General features: G+C 40.7%; 1 protein-coding gene across 4 annotated transcripts in view; it reads right to left on the bottom strand.

Annotated features, from left to right (window-relative positions):
* The window catches only part of Amph (amphiphysin), a 190810-nt gene that overhangs the window by 52452 nt on the left and 118858 nt on the right, over nucleotides 1-19500 (bottom strand). For all 4 annotated transcript variants that reach the window (XM_038334080.1, XM_038334081.1, XM_038334083.1 and 1 more), the window contains exons 5-7: nucleotides 17920-18015; nucleotides 9137-9244; nucleotides 7391-7476 (exon numbers count right to left, since the gene is read on the bottom strand). In XM_038334080.1, coding sequence (XP_038190008.1) covers nucleotides 7391-7476; nucleotides 9137-9244; nucleotides 17920-18015 — 290 coding nt within the window. The remainder of the gene's footprint in view (nucleotides 1-7390; nucleotides 7477-9136; nucleotides 9245-17919; nucleotides 18016-19500) is intronic.

The following is a 19500-nucleotide window of genomic DNA, read 5'->3' as shown; positions in this document are numbered from 1 at the left end:
CCAATTATACTTAAATTATAAATACAAAATATAAAACCACATGGAAATGACAATATGCCACAGTAGTTTATATGTGAGTAAACATGAAATAATGAATGGATGTAAGCACAAACAGCTAAAGATCAGCTGCAAACATCTGTTTGAGAGGACACACATAGGCTGGCCAGAAAGATGGGAGTTTGTTTGTTTTCTGCTTTGATAAAACACCATGACCAGGACAATGGTCAGTTCATTTGGGCTTACAGTTCCAGAGCAGCGAGAATCCATAGGGTTGGGGACAGCATAGCAGCAGTGAAAGGGATCTGAGACCCCATCTTTAACAGCAATCATGAAGCAGACACACTGACCCTAAGGTGAGGCCTTAACCTCGCAAAGACCATCCCCGGTGACACACTTCCTCTAGTAAGTCCTCATCACTTAAACCGCCACAAACAGCAACACCAGCAGGGGCCAAGTGGTCAAACGTTGAACACTTCGGGGAATAATTTTCATTCAAACCATGTTGGTAAATATTGTTTTGAGTTTCTTTTACAATAAAATTCCAGAGAAGAACAATAAATAAAATTTTATGCCTGGTTTAATATTTCCTTATAATATGTTTCATATATGCAAATTCTAGTGAGGAGTTTGGATAAGGAAGCTTTGATGCCCTTGTCAATTTCTATCGGCTGAGCCATTTTCCTGCTTAACTTTGAATATTGTCTTATGTAACTTCCAAAAGTTTACTACTGAAAACATTGCCTATTTCAAGTTTAAATTTTTGATTAGTTAAAGACATTTTTGTTCATGTACTTTTCTCCCCGTTGCTATCACCTATGCATATTTTGGACATATTTCTTAGTGTAATTTTACTATCCATGGGTAAAGGCTGATTTACTGCATTAAAATCACCAATAAAGTTATCATAAAAAACTAATAAATACTTGTGATACTTGGTCTGAAATTTTCAGCTTGACAGACTTTAGAAGCAGTTGGGAGACAAGCCTCTGGATATGTGGGTATTATCTTGATTCTGTTAAATGAGGTGAGAAGATCTGCCCATTGTGAGTGGTGCCATTCCCTAAGCAGGGAATCAGGAACTGTTTAAGAGTGGCCAGAATAAGCTGACTACGGGCATGCATGCAGTTATTGTCATCTTCTCTGGGCTTTGGATGTAGTGTGACCTCCTTCCTCCAGCTTCTGCCACTGTGAATTCACTGCCACAAATGGACCATAACTTGGGTCTGGAGACAAATAAACCCTTTACCTTTAAGTTGCTGCTGTCACAGTATTTAGTAACAGGAACTAAGACACTACATTTTCATGTTGAATTTTTATTTCTCTGAGAGAAACAATTGGTATAGCACCAGAAAGAAATACTGTATTTTAAATAATTGAACAAGCATGCATACTTTTATAATATTGCATTTGATTTTAGAATTTAGAAGTTAAGTAGTATGTGCTAATTTAGAAAATATGGTTATAGTGGTTGTGGTGGTGGTACAACTTAACGTATATAAACTTTCTCTAATATATGAAAACAAAGACAGTTTTCAAAATGGGCCTTGGACGCACTGCAGTGTTGGCCCCTGACATGGCACCTAGGACACAGAACGCACACAGTAAATATTATGTGAGTGTGTTAGCAATGAATGAATGAATAGACAAATGAAAAAGTCATTGGATGGGTGCATTCTGACTGCCTTGACTTATGAAATGCTAATGAGAACAGCAGTGAAGTACATATTTACAGGGTGTCATGCTCTGAGTGCCTATATTTTCTTGGAAGACTCATTTCACAAGTTCTTCATTAATAATGGCTCTTGAGACTGTACCAGTTCTCCCAAAAGGTCTGGTTTATGGCATCACCATGATGTTTCTGATTAGTTGTCAAATTCTTTTTTTTAAATCAGCCATCTTGATGATATCACCATCACCATTTTGGTATCACAGAAACGTTTTGTTCTCATAAATGAAGGAAATATTTGGAAACAGAGCAGATGGCATATGCAAACCTATACACCGTTCCCTCCAGGATGCACCAAGAGAATTCTGCGCATCAGGTGGAGGAGGACACGGCTTCCCCTGTGTTTCTACCACCTTCCCTAACATGGAGATGGGTGCAGAAAGCGGAGTCTTCTCCCAACTTTTCTCCAGATGCTGAACCCAATCACACTTCGGCTGCTAAACACTTAGCCTCTTCACATCTGAGCTGCAACCCCAACCCAACCACTCTGCATAGGACAAGTCTCCTGGGTTCACTCTCTTTCACTCAGTCATAACACTAACTCAACAGAACTCTACTCCCATGCACTATATACCATAAAAGCAGGTACACATAGCATGGCCCAGACATCTTATTTATGCCTGTTCTTCCACATCTATGTCAGATCCAGAATCTAACCATCATTCTCATTGCTCCATCTGTGAACTGGGGCAACCCCGGGTCTCATATCCAATCTATCCCAGGCAAAAATCCTTTATTGCATTTGCACATACCTGTGACTCTATTTTTAAAACTTGTGTATGATTACTACCTTTCTGTTTTTTGTAAACTTTTTTATTCAAAAATTTTTAAAACAACATATTTTGATCATGTTTTCTCCCTTATGTTATTTCTCACTCGCCCTAAAACAAATAAAAGCAAAACACACACATTTAAAACCTCCACAAAACCATAAAAACAGAAAACAAAATAAAACAAGCAAACAACCAATTAGCCAAAAGAAAATGTCCAAACAAGACAAATAAAAGTCTACAAAAATACCACCGAGTTTGTTTTGTTTCCCAACTGCTTCTGGGCCCAAGGCCAACCTTCAAGTGTAATGTGTAGCCAGTGAGACTCCATTGGAGAAAACTAGCATTTTATTTTTTGCCAGCAGGTATCAGTTGCAGTTAGCTTCTTGGTTAGGGGTGGGATCCTGTGCTCACTTCCTCTTCTCAGTACTGGGACTTGGTCTGACTTGAGCCTGTGCAGGCCCTGTGCATGCTGCCACAGTCTCTGTGAGTGCATCAACCCTGTTGTATCCAGAAGATGCTGTTTCCTTGGAATCATCCATCACCTCTGACGTTTACAATCTGTATGCCACTTCTTCTACATAGATCCCTGAGCCTTAAGGGGAAGAAGACTTTCATGAAGACATGTTATTTATGACTGGGTGCACCAGAGTCTCTCACCCTGAGCATGAGGCCACTATTTCCTTATTCCAGGCAACAGATTCCACTGGGATCCAGTCCTTTTCAAGCCAGAATCATGTAACATAGCCCCCAGCCCTGTCTGACTAGTCTATCAACACCCTCATACAGTTCCAATCCACCACTCATCCCACACATTCTCAAGCCAATCTCTCCCCATTGCCACTGGCACTGCCATCTTCTCAAAATGACAAGAGTTGATTTTTCAAAGATTCACTTTTTCTACCAACTCTCTATATTTGCTGCATGATTCCTCATGCCCATCCTAAAATCAAGACTTTCAAACCATATATCCACTGTGCTGTTTCCTCACATCTGACTAACACATCAGTGCCTGCCGTAGAGCCTCTGATCCCTCCAGTCACTGAACCTTCTTCGGAAGTTTAGCAAAGGTGAAATGTCATTATTTCCCCTGAGCTTGATCTTCCTATTGTAACTGGCACTCACGGAACACAATCATCACTGGCGTGTTCTCTGTTCACGGCTTCTTGAGGTTCTACTTTCCTTGAGGGCCCTGATAAAGCTCTGATTATTTCCTCTCAGGACTTCCTGATATTGCACACAATTTCACCCTGCTACTCAGGCATCTGGGCATCTACTCCACCCATACTTAGTGTTTCCTACCCTCCTTTCTGAGCCCCAGTGGCTGTTACCTTAATAGACTTCCTAATGATACTTCAAACACAACACCCAGAAGATAGGTCTCAGTGCATCCCCAAACCTTCATTTTCAGCACTTCCATCTTTGAGGGAAGCCTTTCCTCATCTCTGAAGTTACACTGGCAAATCAGCAACGTCAGTCTCCATTATGATAGTTTTGTCTGACATTTTACTTTTTGTTTCTATTTATCCTTCAGAGTAGGTTGTAAGAAAATAAAACATTCAGTGTAAGATCCATAATACCTCAAAGAAGAGAGATGCACAGTGGGCGACTAATAAATATTTGATAAATAAGTGAATCTCACCTTAGTCTTAGCTTTGCCCTCTCTCTATAATTCCCTCCTTAGCATTTGCTTTCCAATCACCCTCATGACACTATACGTTAAACTTCAAAGAACTGGAGCTGGAGAGATGCCTTAGCAGTTAAGAGCACTGACTGCTCTCCCAGAGGACCTGAGTTTAGGTCCCAGCACTCGCATGGTAGCTCAAAACCATCCTTAACTTCCCAGTTCTAGGGGACCTGGCACTTTCATCTGACCTTCATGGCTACCAGACACATATGGTACTTAGAAATACATGTAGACAAAATGTCCATACAAATTTTAAAAACCCTCAAAATTAAAAGAAGTTCCAAGAATCTAAAATCTACAATACCCATGCCTTTACATGTGTACTCTTCAGCTTGGAATATTTGTTCACCAAATACTGACTTCAAAAACTTCAGCTTAAGCATCCCCTACAGCATCCTCCTTCTTTATAGTAATGTCCTATGAACTACAATTTTGGTGAAAATATAAATATAGGCAGGAGGTAGAATACTTGTATAGTATCAGTGAGACTCTAAGTTCAACTTCCAATAATTCCTCCAATTAAATGATAAATTGCTGTGGGATAATGCTCTTGTACACTGTAAAGATTTGTCACTTGTATTAGTTTAATAGAACACTGAATGGTCAGTAGCTAGGCAGGAAGTATAGGTAGAATGACCAGACTAAGAGAATTCTGGGAAGAGGAAAGGCAGAGACAGTCACCAGTCAGATGCAGAGGAAGCAAGATGAGAATGCCTTGAATGAGAAAAGGTATCAAGCCATGTGGCTAAACATAGATAAGAATTATGGATTAATTTAAGTTATAAGAGCTAGCTAATAATAAGGCTGAGCTAACAAGCCAAATAGTTTGTAATTAATATAAACCTCTGTGTATATATTTGGGACAGAACAGTTTCAGGACTGGGTGGAACAGAAACTTCCATTTACAATAAATAATACAATCCTTTGCAATCTATATCTTCCTCTATGTAGTAGATTATTCCTTTCAATGTATATGTGTGTGTGTACATTTGTACATGTGCATATGGTGTCTGAAGGTAGAACTCTCACCTCATATTTTAAAACAATATTAAGTTCTTTCACTGAAACTTCAGGTCACCGATTGACCAACTGATGGCTGGTAAACTCCAGCAAGCCATCTCTCTGGCCCTCAGGCTAGTACAAATGCATGCCACTACACCTAGCTCCATTTGGCAATAGGAATCTGAAATCAGGTTCTCATGCTTGCATGGAAAACACTTCACAGACTGAGCCATCTCCCTGGACCTTACTTCTTTTCTTTATACATCCAAACTTTTGAAACAATTTTCTTTGCAGTGAAGCAATGGAAATTAAAAGAACAAAAGAAACAAAGAGGAAACTAAAGAAAAGCATCAAGCTTAATACCATCCACCTTTTAGATTCAAAGATGCAAACAGAGTGATAGGAAAAGAATGGTAAAGGGTGATGAGAAAGGTACCATGTAGGGAGTGAGCAATAGAGACTTGGAGTAGGTATCAGACAAACATTTATTAAGAAAGATAAAAGATGATACTATATAGCTCCATGCGGTAGTGTACACCTGTAATCCCAGCACTTTAAAGGTAAAGTCAAGAGTGATGTGGGATTCCCCACTGTATCTTGTGAAAATGTTTTATCACCATTAATTAATAAAGAAGCTACATTAGCCTATGGCAGAGCAGAATATAGAAAGGCAGGAAATCCAAGCAGAGATAGGCGAGGAAAGAAGGTGGAGTCAGGGTGACGTTATTTAGCTGTGAAAGGAGAAAGATGCCAGTACCTTACTGGTAAATCACAGTCTTGAAGTGATACACAGATTAATAGACATGGGTTAACTTAAGATGTAAGAGCTAGCTAAGAATATGCCTGAACCATTGGTCAAACAATGTTGTAATTAATATAGCTTCTGTGTGATTATTTGGGTCAGAACGGCTAGTAAATGTAAACACAGTCTCCATTTATACAAGAGGATCATGAATTCAAGGTAACCTTTGCTATAAATCAAGTAAAAAGCCAGCCTGAGCTACATGAGACCTGGTCTCAAAGCAAGCAAACAAAAACATAAGACATTTTATAAGGATAATATCCTCAAAAATATGCACATCTGAAAAAGGAGTAAAGTGTATTTTTTAAAAGCTGACAGAACAAAAGAGGAAAACTGGGCCTGAAAATAGTTAATGCCAATAACTCAGCTTCAATAATAAATAGACTAATTGGGCAGAAAACAGAGAAGAGAGGACCCAATGAATACCACAGCACAACAGGACACAGTGAAGAATTTCTGAATGTCTATGATGAGTTTGATGCAAGAATCCAAGCATTTATCACTAAGTACATGTTCACTGTTGTATGGCCCATCCTGTGCATTTCCTCATAGGAGACACTGAAGATTAAAACTGCTGACTTCATTTTCAGGCTTGAGCAATGTCAATAGGAAAAGAACTATGTGCTTGTGAAAAATCAGGACTGTGTGCAATTTCAGTTAAAGAGCGCCTCAGAAAAAAAGCAGCGGGAAATTAAGGTCACATATGTGGTTACTTTCTTCGGGGCCACCAGCAATTTAGAAGGTAGGGGAAGAGATTAACAGTAATACAGAATGGCGGGCAGAGTTGTTTGAAGGGCTGGTGGCATGAAACTGTTGGTGAGAACTAAGGAACATAAGGCATCATTACTTCCAGCAACTTCCTGGTACTACCACTGAGTGATGAAAATGGGTCAAGCCACATAAATCTCACTTGATACCATGAGAACTGTGGAATGCCTGTGAATAAGAACAGCACTTGGTAGCTGAAAGAGGATTAGAGCCCAGGTTAATGGTCCAAAGAAGAAGGTCAGAGACTAGATGAGGTCTAAAGTTTGGGAAATCCAACCAAGAGCTGGAGTGGTCTTACTATAAGTCTTAAGATTAGGGGAAATTTTCCTAGTTAGAATTTGAGTCTTCACTGGTAAATCTATCAGGGTCTAAATATCCACCCAGCACAAATGGCTATTTCATTAAACTGAGATACAAGAAAATGAATATAAAATTCTACTCCTCAGTCTCCCCAACCACATCCTGAGTATTCATTAGATATATGTGACTAGTGGTTTCCATATTGGAAATCATAAGTATGGAACTTCCTCCAGCCAGCACAGAAGCATTATAGACAAGGAAGGTGACATGGAGGAAGTCACTTCTCTTGGACTGCTAAAGGTGGGATGTACAAATTGGAGCAGAAGCATATTTACCTTGACCACAACGATGGTAATTCTTCTTGTAAGTCAACATTGAACTCTTCAAACACTTTCTGAGCTTTCTGGAACTCCTCTTCTGCCTAGAAAAGACACACAGCGTGTTGGCACACAGAGGGGTCATTCCTATGCAGAAAAGATTAAACAGGAACCGTCTTGTGGTATTCTGAGAAGGCTTTGTGAAGAAATATTTGTTGAAAACCTTTCCATTTTGCTATTATATATGAAATGGTATGATTCAAGGAAAGCCAGTGGCTATTCTTTCAGTCTTGTTCTGATTTGTTAACTCTACAAAATGCTATACTGCTTCTACCAATCTCTGCTGTTGATACTACTCATAAATGCTCTTGCAGAAAAGTCAAAGCACCATGGAAAGTCTAAATCATTACCAGATGTATTTTCAAGACAGATTTATAATTCACTGTAGAACACACTACAGAGAAAAACATCCCTTCACCATATAAGAAAGCAATGACCCACAGGCTGGAATTCCATGGTACAACCTCGACAGATTTACCTTTTGTACCACCTTGACTTGGATACATGGGAAAGAAAGGCAACTTAGATGAAGTGCTCTACAGAGCCTGGCCTCTGTGAGGCTTTGCATGAAGGGTAGCTGCTATTGTATGTGCTTGGGAAGTGATGGGTAATTCATGCAGCATCTACTCAGGGTGGTGTACAGAAGAAGGAAAGGAGAGAAGGAAAAACTTGGACGTTGAAGGTGGACATGTAATTTGTATCCAAACTGAAGATCTTGCTTGTCATACTAAGGGATTGAGATTTTTTTCCTAATAGGGACCACTAAGAGAGGTAGGCAGTAGGGAACCTGATCTAGAGATGCCATGTTGGAAGATGATTTGGCAATGGTGTGTGGTAGAGAAGACAAATCAAGACTGGAATCCGAGGGAAGAGTGGAGAGCTGGTATCATTTAGCCGGCATCTGCAATGTCGACAAGATCGTAATGGCTTGAATGAGATGATCCTCATAGCCTCCAGCATCTGAATAATTGGTCCTCAATCAATAATGGGGTTCAAGAGGCTTGGGAGGTATAACCTTGATTCAGGAAATATGCCACTGGTGGGGGGGGCTGGTTTTGGAAATTTAAAGACTCGCAGAGTTTGACTCTGCTTCCTGCTTGTGATGTAAAGTGTGACCTCCATGATTCCGCTCCAATTGCTATGCCTGCCTGTTGCCATACTTCCCCCCTGTGGTGGTGATGGATGCGTACACCTCTAAAACCCAAAGACCCAAATAAGCCTTCCTTCTACAAGTTGTCTAGGCATGATGTTTTATCACAGCATTAAGAAAGTAACTATTACAACGATAAGAGCTGCAGAAATGAATCTTCTCCAAGAAACTGATGTTATGCAAATATAGCTTCTGCCTTATTTTCAGTTGGGAGTTTTGTCTAAGAATGCCAAGGTTGGCCTCCCACCTGAATCTATATTATGGCAATGTTCATGGACCATAAAGAGGTGCAGAAAGTCTCCTGGATTTCTTTGAGCTTTAAACACTGCAAAGGGCTCAAATCTATTCTGATCAAAATGTGTCAGTCATAGATCTCACATAATAACATGAAAAAACTTATCATAATTAAAGTGGCTTAGAAAACTGTGATTTAGTTTGAATTCTATCCTGATTGCAGTCTTCCTTTAAAAAGGGAAATGTCCAATTTTTAAAAACAAGGCTGCTACAAGCCTCAAGATTTGGAGAGTGAAGTCACTCACTGGATGCACCCCTACCTTGGAGATCCGACTCTCATCCTTCCTTTTGGAACTCTGCAGAGCCTCCAAGTGATGGCGAGCGCTGTCATAGTCCACGAGCTTCCTGCTGCGTTTAGCGATGCGATTCTGCAAACATAGACAACACATGACCTGAAGGGGAGGTGGTCACAGAGTCTCTGACTGCCAAAAGTCAAAGGTCAAATGCTTTCTGGGTCAAAAGCAGCTGAAGACTTTACAAGAGTCATTGCGTTTACATATGTTTCTGCCTGTGTTAAAGAACAATCTACAGGAGTCTGGTCTCTTCCTGGGATTGAACTCAGGTGGGTCGTCAGGCGTGGTGGCAAGCACCCACACCTGCTGAACCATCTCACTGGCATGGAACATGAGGATTTCAACAGAAGACAGAGGTGAGCAGCAATGTGAGTAGGAAACAAGACAGCTAGAAATCAGAATGAAGCTTCTAGACCTTTACGCTGTAAACAGTGTCTCCTCTGATAATAATGAGGCCGATCATGTGCAGTTAAAGTTACACGTTTCCATCAAGGAACAGGAAATCCCAGAGTGTTTGGAGTATCACGCAAACCTGGACTCTCTATTAGCGTCTATGTTCACTCTTAATATGCTTGCAGTCTGAAGACAGGAGCAAGCTACATAAGGTTTTGTTTTATGATTATAATAATATACTAACTGCAACTCCCTAAGACAGCTTTACTCTCTAAGAAATCTTTTTCCAGTCTGTCATTGTCCTTGAAGCATTAGAATCTCTAGAACTAATATATCGCTTTCAAAATGCTGGTGTCCTGTACACAGGGGCACTACTCATGTGCTAGCTCATTCCTAGGCCCACCCCATTAAGAAATTTTCACAACCTTAACCCAGAAATCCTGAACCACTAGCTATGGAGTGCTGTACCTAGACAACACAACTCCAGTCCCATGACCACAAACATTGTTCAACCAGAACCATCTTCATTTGTCATCTATATAACTCCCCCGTGCTTAGGAATCATATAGTTAGAAATACACACAGTTACCCACATTAAACTCCCAGAGCTCTCTAGTAGCCAAGATGGCCTATTCTCTCTCATATGGAACAAGTTACTTTGCATGCCCCTAAGGAAATTCAACCCAAGCAGAAAAGAGCTTCTCCAGGATGGAGTCCCCCCTGGACTTCAAGTGATGCTCTGCTGAGTACCTAGTCCATCCCCCTCTCACTGTGTGCTCTATGAACTATTCTCCCTATTCTAGACTAATGAATGAACTTAGTCATTGCTACTATAATAACTAGGCCACTATAATAAGTTATCCATGTGGGAAAAAAAGAGGAAAATTGAAAGAGAGCTAGGCATTCCTAGCACCCATAGCTTAATTTGGGAAGCCACATCCATCCTCAGAGATGTATATGAAGAGACTCCTACTTCTGCTACACAGGCTTCAGATTCTTCTCTTCAGAAACCCTCTGTTGATATTCCCCTGCAGAAGGGAAGCAAACAATCTCACTTCTTTCATTTAGGAAGTCTGCACACTTAACAGGAACCACAGGGGGTCTTTCATAAAGGTGGACTTCTAAGAAAGAACGATATGGAAAAGCATTCCACCCAAAACCCGAGAGCAAAAGCATACATGACCTGGAAAAACAAGCTCCCATCAAGAGCAAAACCAATAGGCACTCTGTCCTCCTGAGATGCAATAGTAGATCTAGCCTGAGAATGTTCTTCCCAGACCTCTTATTACTTAAATTTGGTGCTATGTCCTGCCTGCTACTTCTCCATCATGAGATCAGATCATCAAGAAAAAGCTACATTCCAGCAATAGGGACAATTAAAAACTGAACTTCAAGATAGCTTGTCAGGGACACCTGCAGAAAATGTCATTCAGAGACACAGGAGGAAACTGTCATAGTTTACATGGTCACACTGTGCACGATTGTGCATGACTGCATTAAAGCTGTTAAAAGGGGGAGCAGAAGGCTCACGAGTGTGAGGGAGGTCTGGCCTGCTACGGATGTCCTGTCTGAAACCCAGTAATAGAATGGAGTCTTTCCAGCCCTTCTAAAAGTTACTGAATCTGATTATGGCATATTAGTGGTTACTATAAATTAACTTTACATTAATCCTACATTAACTCAATGTCCTCTACCTTTGTCTCCTTTTTTGTTTCTTGTTTGTTTCTTTGTTTGGGGTTTTCAAGACATGGTTTCTCTGTGTAGCTTCGGCTGTCCAACAACTCTCTTTGTAGATTAGGTTGACATCAGAGATCTGCTGCCTTTGTCTCTCGAAAGCTGAGATTAAAGGTGTATGCCACCTGCACCTGTCCCTAACTTTAACTCTTAATTTGTATTCATTCCACCTGTGCACTTCTTTCCAGACTGAATGTGGGGCAGAATGAGAGAGTGACGGAGAGAGAAGGGGAGAGAGACAGACAATCAGAGAGACAGAGACAGAAGAGAGACAGAGAGACATATAGAAAGGATGACAAAGACAAAGGCAGAAAGATGAGAGAAAGAGAGAGAGAGACTAGAGAGAGAGAAAGAGAGGGAGAGAGAGAGAGAGAGAGAGAGAGAGAGAGAGATAACTGTAACTAAGATTCTATGCTGAAGCTATGGCAGGGAAAGTGATATCCTATAACAGAATCTGTGCCCCCCTTTCAGTAGTCAAACTATTGAGATAATGTACTCCAAAGAATTAAAATTCCTCCCAAACGCCATGCATTGGGGCGGGGGGACACCTATAGCTGTAGCACCAGCCAAAAGAGGAACTGGCTTTATGGGAGGAGATTTCACAGTTCCAGCATCTTACCCCACAGTTAAATTAACTTATGCAATACTTTCTGGTTTTTCATGTCACAGGTTTTTTTTTTTTTTTTTCATTGTTTCAGAAAAGACCGAAGTTGTCTTCGATTTACAGTGATGGGCAAACTGTACGTGAATCCATTTTATTTTATCAGTTCTGGCTCCCTTGTTTATTTTAAAACCCAGGGAAACTGGACATCTGGTTTGTGAACCTAAGTGCTCAGTAAGAGAAGTACAGATCTGAGAAACCTAGAAGGGAAAACTGCTGTCCTGTGGACACCTAGGCCTGTCTTAGACTCTTTAAAATCAATGACAATGAAAAACACAGGAGGGGGAAAGTGACTGAACAGGACACAAGAATACGTATGTATGTATGACAATGAGAGAACAGAACTCATTCTGTGAGCTAAGATAAAAAGTAATTTAAAAACTGAAAGTATAGTACGACCATAAAAACTACAGCAAGCTAAGCTTTAGATACCATACAAGTCATAAAGCAATGGGCTTGCTGTAAAATATTTAAAAAATAAGATTTTAAAAAACCTCTCAAGACAGACTATAGCCAGTAAAAATAAGTTCCAGAAATGAAGGTGGAAGAAAATTAATTTCAGACAAACAAAAATAGGGAATTCATTCTGAGCATATTGCTTTTAATATCATAAATGGAATTCCATGACACGGTAATATAAATCGCAAAAACCAAGGCAAACACATACAACTGTGTGTATTTTTAATTCCATGAAAACATTATTGCCAGTTGAAACAACAACAGCAAAACAGAAGTAATGTATCATAGAGCTTATAACACATGTGGAGGGAAATATGAATAAATAACATCACAAACGGAAGGACTAGAGTATATAATGGCTTCGCAGATGATGTATCAAATGCTATAAACTGTGTGGAGTTAAATATGACAGTTGAAAATGTATATTTATAAATGCATAGTGATCACTAAAATGTTTAGAGAAGTAGAACCAACAAACAAATAGGGTAAGACACACTAAATTCCGAGATCCAGACTTAGATTCTTACTTAAATAGCCCGAGAGAAGATTTGACAGCCGTCTAGTTGTGCCCAGCTGGTCTAAACATAGACACCATTTTATGAGATGACATTTGAAAACCTTTTCAATTGGATATGCTACCACGAGGAAAAACAATATTAGTAATATATTTATGGTTTTCCATAACACAGTAAACACCGAAGTGTCTGTACAGCAGGGTACCATATGGATACGGTAAGGATTACTTCTACTTAACTCACGGGGAATTGAGTTGCATGAGATTAAGCTGTAATTTGCCTAGAACTTTCCACCATGTCTGATCTTAGCAGGAATTAAATCAGAAATCCCCTCCACTGATCAACACCAGGAGTAGAAGAGGCAAGAGAAACAGCACTCAAGAGGGCAGCTGACTCTCGGGATTGTGAATGAAAGGTGAGCAGGGCCAGAGACCAAGCCTTCTTCCAATTTTCTGAGCTCTCTCCTGCCTGGCCTCCTGTCTGCCCTACCAGCTCCCCAGACTCTGCTAATGCCACCCGCAATGCCTCGACAGACTCCGCGGCTAATTATTCCTGCCACTCAGCACAACTTCTCCACAGCCCACTAACACTGGTGACAGGTTCAGAAGGTTATTCAAACTGAGCAGCTTCAGATCTTAATTTTCATTCCAAGGATATTTTTCTGTTTCTATTACTTCCAAATAGCAATGAAATGCTTCAGGACACACCCAGAGTGGCTTTATGGTAGTCACTGAGTTAGCCTGGGTCGGGGAGAGTGAATCCCTTCAAGGCTGCTGGACCACTGGTGCCAGAAAGGTGATAAAGCTCATTGTTTTTAAGAAGCACCTGACTGTTTACTTCTATGGGGCAGAAGCTTGAGCATCATTCAGTATCCCAGGGCTCTTCTATACAGATGTGCCTCTGCCTAGGGACATCTTTAATATTTTCCAAATAGCAAATCTTGAGCTATTGAAGACTGAATTGGTCTTTGAAGAGAGCTGAAATTCAGTTACTCCCATGCTTCGGAATGAGGTGGTAGAGTGCACTGGTAATTTGGTTTTGTTCAAAAGATAAGTGAAGTGAATTAGTGAGACATTTCCCTGTGTAACTGACAAGGTTCTCACAAGGGGTTGCTTTCTAGGGCAGAGGTGAATATTTTAAAATCTGTCATTCACTAGGCACATATAGTTGTGTGCTGGAACAAAAAAAATCAATTTTACTTCCTTTTCTGTGTGACACTTTTGGGAGTTTGAATAGATGAGAGAGAGAGAGAGAGAGAGAGAGAGAGAGAGAGAGAGAGAGAGGGAGAGAGAGAAATAAATCGAAGCTTCATAAGAACAGGGTTAACTCAGATTAACTTTTTCATATAACACAATTTAATTAAGTACCCTATAGTAAACTTAATTAAATAAGTCAATTTAAGCAATAGTAATAAATGTTAAGCAATAATAAATTTAATTAAAATTTCTTGAACTCCCTCGCTGCCCTAGATTTCTGTAATTTAGAAAACAATTGTTACACTTTTAAAAATTCTCTAACAACCCCAATTTGGAATTCGTTTTGGCACACTGAAATAAATATATGCTTAGTTGCTCATGCATGGCTGCCAACTTAGAATGTAAACTACATTTTATAATAACTGCTCACAGCTGCAAGGCTGCCTGGGTTGGTGGCATGTGAGTTTTTATTATAATATTGAGTTTTAGATGTCACAAATACACAATGAGAACCTTAACACAGGGTGCCCTGCCAGTCAAACATCGTCCTCATGAATAGTACTTCACAGCCCTCTGTGATAGGCTATAGTGAATGCTTGAGAATTTGCATGAGGCTTGAAATGCATGTGGCCTGTGATGTTAATGGGAGTCGGGGAAGTCACTTTTGTTCTATGTTTTGGAAACTTTCCACTTAGTTATCTTACTCACAGAGCTCCTTTCCATCAACAACCCCTTCAGTACACATTCTCCAACCATAGTTTTACGACCTTAGGAAGACTACTCCTACTTCTAAACTGCACGCATTGAGCACATGTTCACACACACACACACACACACACACACACACACACACACACAAATAATTAAATACAGCTATTGTCCACTCTCCAAATTGTCTCTTTCCTGAGATATCCACAAAATCCCTTAATTGTTTGCCACGCTACACAGTTTTCCAATCCTTTGTCTTGGCTGATGATTTTGTCAATGGAGCATGAAGACTGAGGTTAAGGAGGAGAAGAGACTGATCTGGCCTCTTTACATGACATGCATAAAACCATGCGTTTGCCTTCAGAGTAGCACGACGAAGCCCTTGATTGTGTCATTTCCCTCATCTCTAGACATGCTGCCACTGACGGATCGCACTTGGGTATGTGAATTCGCTGATGTGCCTCAAGAAAGAAGCTGCTTAGGTAAAAGTTCCAACGAGTGTTCTATCATGTGGATTTCAAATAAACTGAAATGAGCAACCAATATGATCGATTATGATTCTGTTTCATCCCTGTGATTCTGTGCATGTTTGCTTTGTGATTGTATACTTTTAGGGAGCACGGGCAATAAAACAACTGCCTCTGGGTAATACTGAGGCGGTATTTTCTTCCTTCTGAAATTCAGGTGCCTTTAAGTTGTCTATTTATCTAGTAAACCCTAACCTTACTGAGTTAAGTCACACTATGAAAACACAACAGAATCAGACACGCTGCAAGTTGACTTAAGTTTTCAGGAAGGCAAATACAGTTTTCTTTATGCTCTTCTAACTTTCAGATCTTGATTTTATGGAGATTAAGCTATGAGGCCACAGAGGTAATATCAGAAGATAGAGGAATGAAACCTGGTTTCTGTTTCTCCCCTGGAGACACTGATCCAAACAACACATCAATTCTCTCATGAAAAACAGAAATTAGTTGAAAGGCTCCTAGCTGTGCAGCAAGTGCAAAGAAAAGCTTTTGTTGAAAGACACTCAACAAGCGTGTGGCCACTTGCCGGAATTCCATTGCCTGGCACAGCCCAGGGTATGTGGCTGCTAAGATGCCTGACTCTCATCTCTTACCTGAGTAGAGACTCTCAGACCCTCTATGTGACAATGAGCCTTTGCATGGTATCCCTAGACTGGTCCGAGTCAGTTCAATCTTGGATGACACTTGAATCTACTACAGAATTAGTCAGCATCGCTGTTTCTCTGAGTTCAGAGCAAACAAAGCTTTTTAAAGGTTCAGACTCCTTCTCTTTCAGAAAGAAAAAGCTTGACAAGTGTGTAATGGTCCTACTTTTAGAGAGACGACCTATGGAACTGGCTTTGATCTCAGCACTGATGGGGCCTAGCTCTCTCTAGATAATTGGAGATTTTGAAGAGCAGATGGATTTGGTGTGGATAAGTCCATAAAATAGATTCAATGTTGAAACTGTGAAATCGAAAGTGAGGCTTCACAGCTTCTATTTCAAATGCCAACTTTAAATGCATGTAAGTTTACTAAGTTGTATAGACTCTGGCTCTGGCTAGTTTTGGTATCTAGTATTTTTATTTATTTGCCTTGGGTTTTGTAATGTTTATTTTAAAAAGAACAGGAAGTGGGCTGTACTATAGAAAGACAGGTTTCTCAATATCTGACCAGGATGCCTCTGCGGGTCTGGCCAAGAGGAGACCATCCAGATGAGCACAGCAGAAACCAAAGATGGAGTGGGGATAAGAAGCCCTCCAGAACCACACTAGTGTGCACAGTACAGTTCTCAATATGCCTGAGAGCAACACCATTGGGCTTCTAATCTTTTCCAGATCTAAGGCCACTTCTGTACCTGGAGAACAGTAAGCATTCTGTTTCTATCACTATCCATTCCTTGTTCTAAAGCCTAAGAACCTAGTAAATTCTAGTAGCTGCCTTCTAGATTCCAGTATCTGCTGACAGGTGACTATTTTGTCTAATGCGCGGACTCCAGCGGACACTCAAAGCAAATGAAAGCTCAGGGAAGAAATAGCTGCTGGATGTGTTAATATTGGGAATCCATCATTCAGATCTATTTCCTTGACATGTACCCACCAAGAGGAATATGCTGCCCAGTACTCCAGGAAGCCACAACTGTTCCTTCCATATTGGCCAGTGCTCCTTATTCATACCCTGTAGGAGCAGAAAAGCTAGTCCTCACCCTGCGTGCTATTTTAATGAAGATGCTTCATGTCACCGTGCAGCCGAGGCCAGAACATTTCCTGCAGGAAAATTTCTGGTATTTGTCACAGCTTCCGAGAAATCCAGGTCACAGTGGATTTTTACAAAGAAATGCTCCAGATGCCCACAGGTGCTGGTTCATAGCCTCCTTCCCCTACTAGAGGGTCAGCGTGCCCTGAGTCCATCTTGAACACAGGAGCACAAGGTCTAATGCTACCTATCTGTTGCATACAGATGTTTGTTTCAACCCATCTTTACCTCTAAAGTCAGTTCTAAATCTACAGCATTCAACCATTCACTTCTTTATTTACCCTTACAGAGGAGTTAATAACTAAGCCAACCGTTTTGAACAAAATGCAGTTATATCCTAATACAAATGCACCTTAAGGGCTTATATTTCAGTTTTAATCTGAAAATTTCAAGGACAGAAAAGATGCCCAGCTATGCTGTGATCACATGTAAAAATAACAGAAAATGGCGAAATACCAGATTTCTCTTCTCGTTTACAGTTAGCTTTCTCCATTCTCTGTGACCTAATGAAAATCACCCCATGAGGTTTGAATACAATGAAGATTTGGATACGTTTGATTTCTGATTGTGTATCTATAGGCTTGAAAAGACTTTGGCAAAGAAAGAAACATTGAAGTGTTCACTAAGAGAGCCGCTTTGATTTCTGAGGCTGGATTTTATTTCACGATAAAAGGAATAGAATGAAACCCATGCTTAACTAAATGAAAAGTTACAAACGTCTTTCATTTAAGCTTAAGAGCCTTTAATTCTCCTCTGTTGTCCTGGTTACAGTAACCACATGGGACCATTCAATTATTTCCCTCACACACAGAGAGTAAGATACCTTTATGTCAGGAAACTGGCCCAGGTAGGTGTCCAGCGTCAGCAAGGACCCGTCCACTAGTTTTTGATGGAAATCTTCCCACAGAGCATCACATTTCTAGGGGAAAATAAGAGACAATGACTGCATAGTCTCAGACACATCTCACTAAATTTCTAACATATCTAAAACCATGCAACGTGGCAAGCAATACGCCCCGAGATATGAGAAGATACAATATGGACTAATTAGAAAGCAAACAGTAAGGCAGTCTGTTGTAGCTAACAACCAAGCTAAGAGTGTGGCTTGCTTAAAGTTCATCTCCGATTCTGAATTACTAAAGAATGTGGATGTCTTAACAGGTTTCCAAGTTCCAGTAGACAGACACTGGAGCTAAAAGATTGAAAAAAAACTCCCGTGAGACAGCTAATTTCTCTGCAGCAATTGAAGAAACTGAGCCAACCCAGCCAGAAACGGAAACAAAATGTGGCTGAAACCTCATTTATAGAATGAAAGTCTGTCATATTACCAGTTATGAGGTATCCAGAGAATTGGGGAAAAATGGTACCTGGTATTGTCCGTCTACCATGCCATGTCTGGGCTGTCACTTCACTTCCAAATTTATGTGAGTAGTAAATCTTTCTTTTAAAAATCTTATTTATTCTTTGTGTCTTTTACATCATCCACCTTAATCCCATTCATTTCTTTGTTCCTTCATATCTGCACTCTGCCCTTGCAACCTCCCCAAATAAAATAAAATTTAAAAAGAAATCTCATCATGGAAGCTGCAGTGTGACACAATGAGTCACACAGTAAACCCTTTAGTCCATATATCTTTACTTGAAAGCGTTCATTGCAAAGAGTCACTGGTTCAAGACTTCTATGTCTGCTACACTAACAATGCCGGGCCCTCACTGGGACTCCTCTTAGGTATCCTACTGTTACTCTGTGTCATGGAGATGCTGAAACTTCTACAGGACCAGACCGGCCCCTTCATATGCTCCTGTAGGTCATAGATAGGATGGATGTTGGGGTGGGTCAACTCATAACCCTGGTTCTGGGACTAGGTAGTTGCAGGGTTGGTCAGCCCATCAGCTCTCCCCTGCCCTCACCACCAGGCTGAGCTCTCTAGCATTGCCATGGCTAGTTTGCACATTGTAGCAACGAGCAAGGGACAGGAAGAGTTCTCCTGTTTTCTCACCTTCAGGGTAAGCTTGCACACACCTGGACCATCAGAGCTATCTCAACTGTACTGCCCAGGTGAGGTGCAGAGGCCAATTGCTAGAGCTCGGAAGGAGTAGGAAGAGCTCTCCAACTTCATGACATCATGGCAGAGGAGGGCCAGGGCCAGCTCTCCCATGCTCATGTTTTCAGAGCAGTTCACCTATATCCCTGTCAACAGGGGGAGCTCTGCTGTGCTGCCCAGGTGAGGTGCAGTGCCCACTTTCCTGAATGCTGCAGCTGGTAAGGAGAAGGATCAGCTCCCTCACCCACCACAGGTCTCAGCGGCAAGGGGAAAGGAGGAGGGCATTTTTCCCTTGCTCTCAGTGAGTGGTAATTCTTAATCTTATTTTAAAAAAAAACAAACAAACAAACAAAAAACAA

The sequence above is a fragment of the Arvicola amphibius genome, chromosome 6 (genome assembly GCF_903992535.2).
Source record: "Arvicola amphibius chromosome 6, mArvAmp1.2, whole genome shotgun sequence".
Lineage (NCBI taxonomy): Eukaryota > Metazoa > Chordata > Mammalia > Rodentia > Cricetidae > Arvicola > Arvicola amphibius.
The sequence above is the reverse complement of the archived record's forward strand: the minus strand, read 5'-3'. Positions and strand labels throughout refer to the sequence as shown.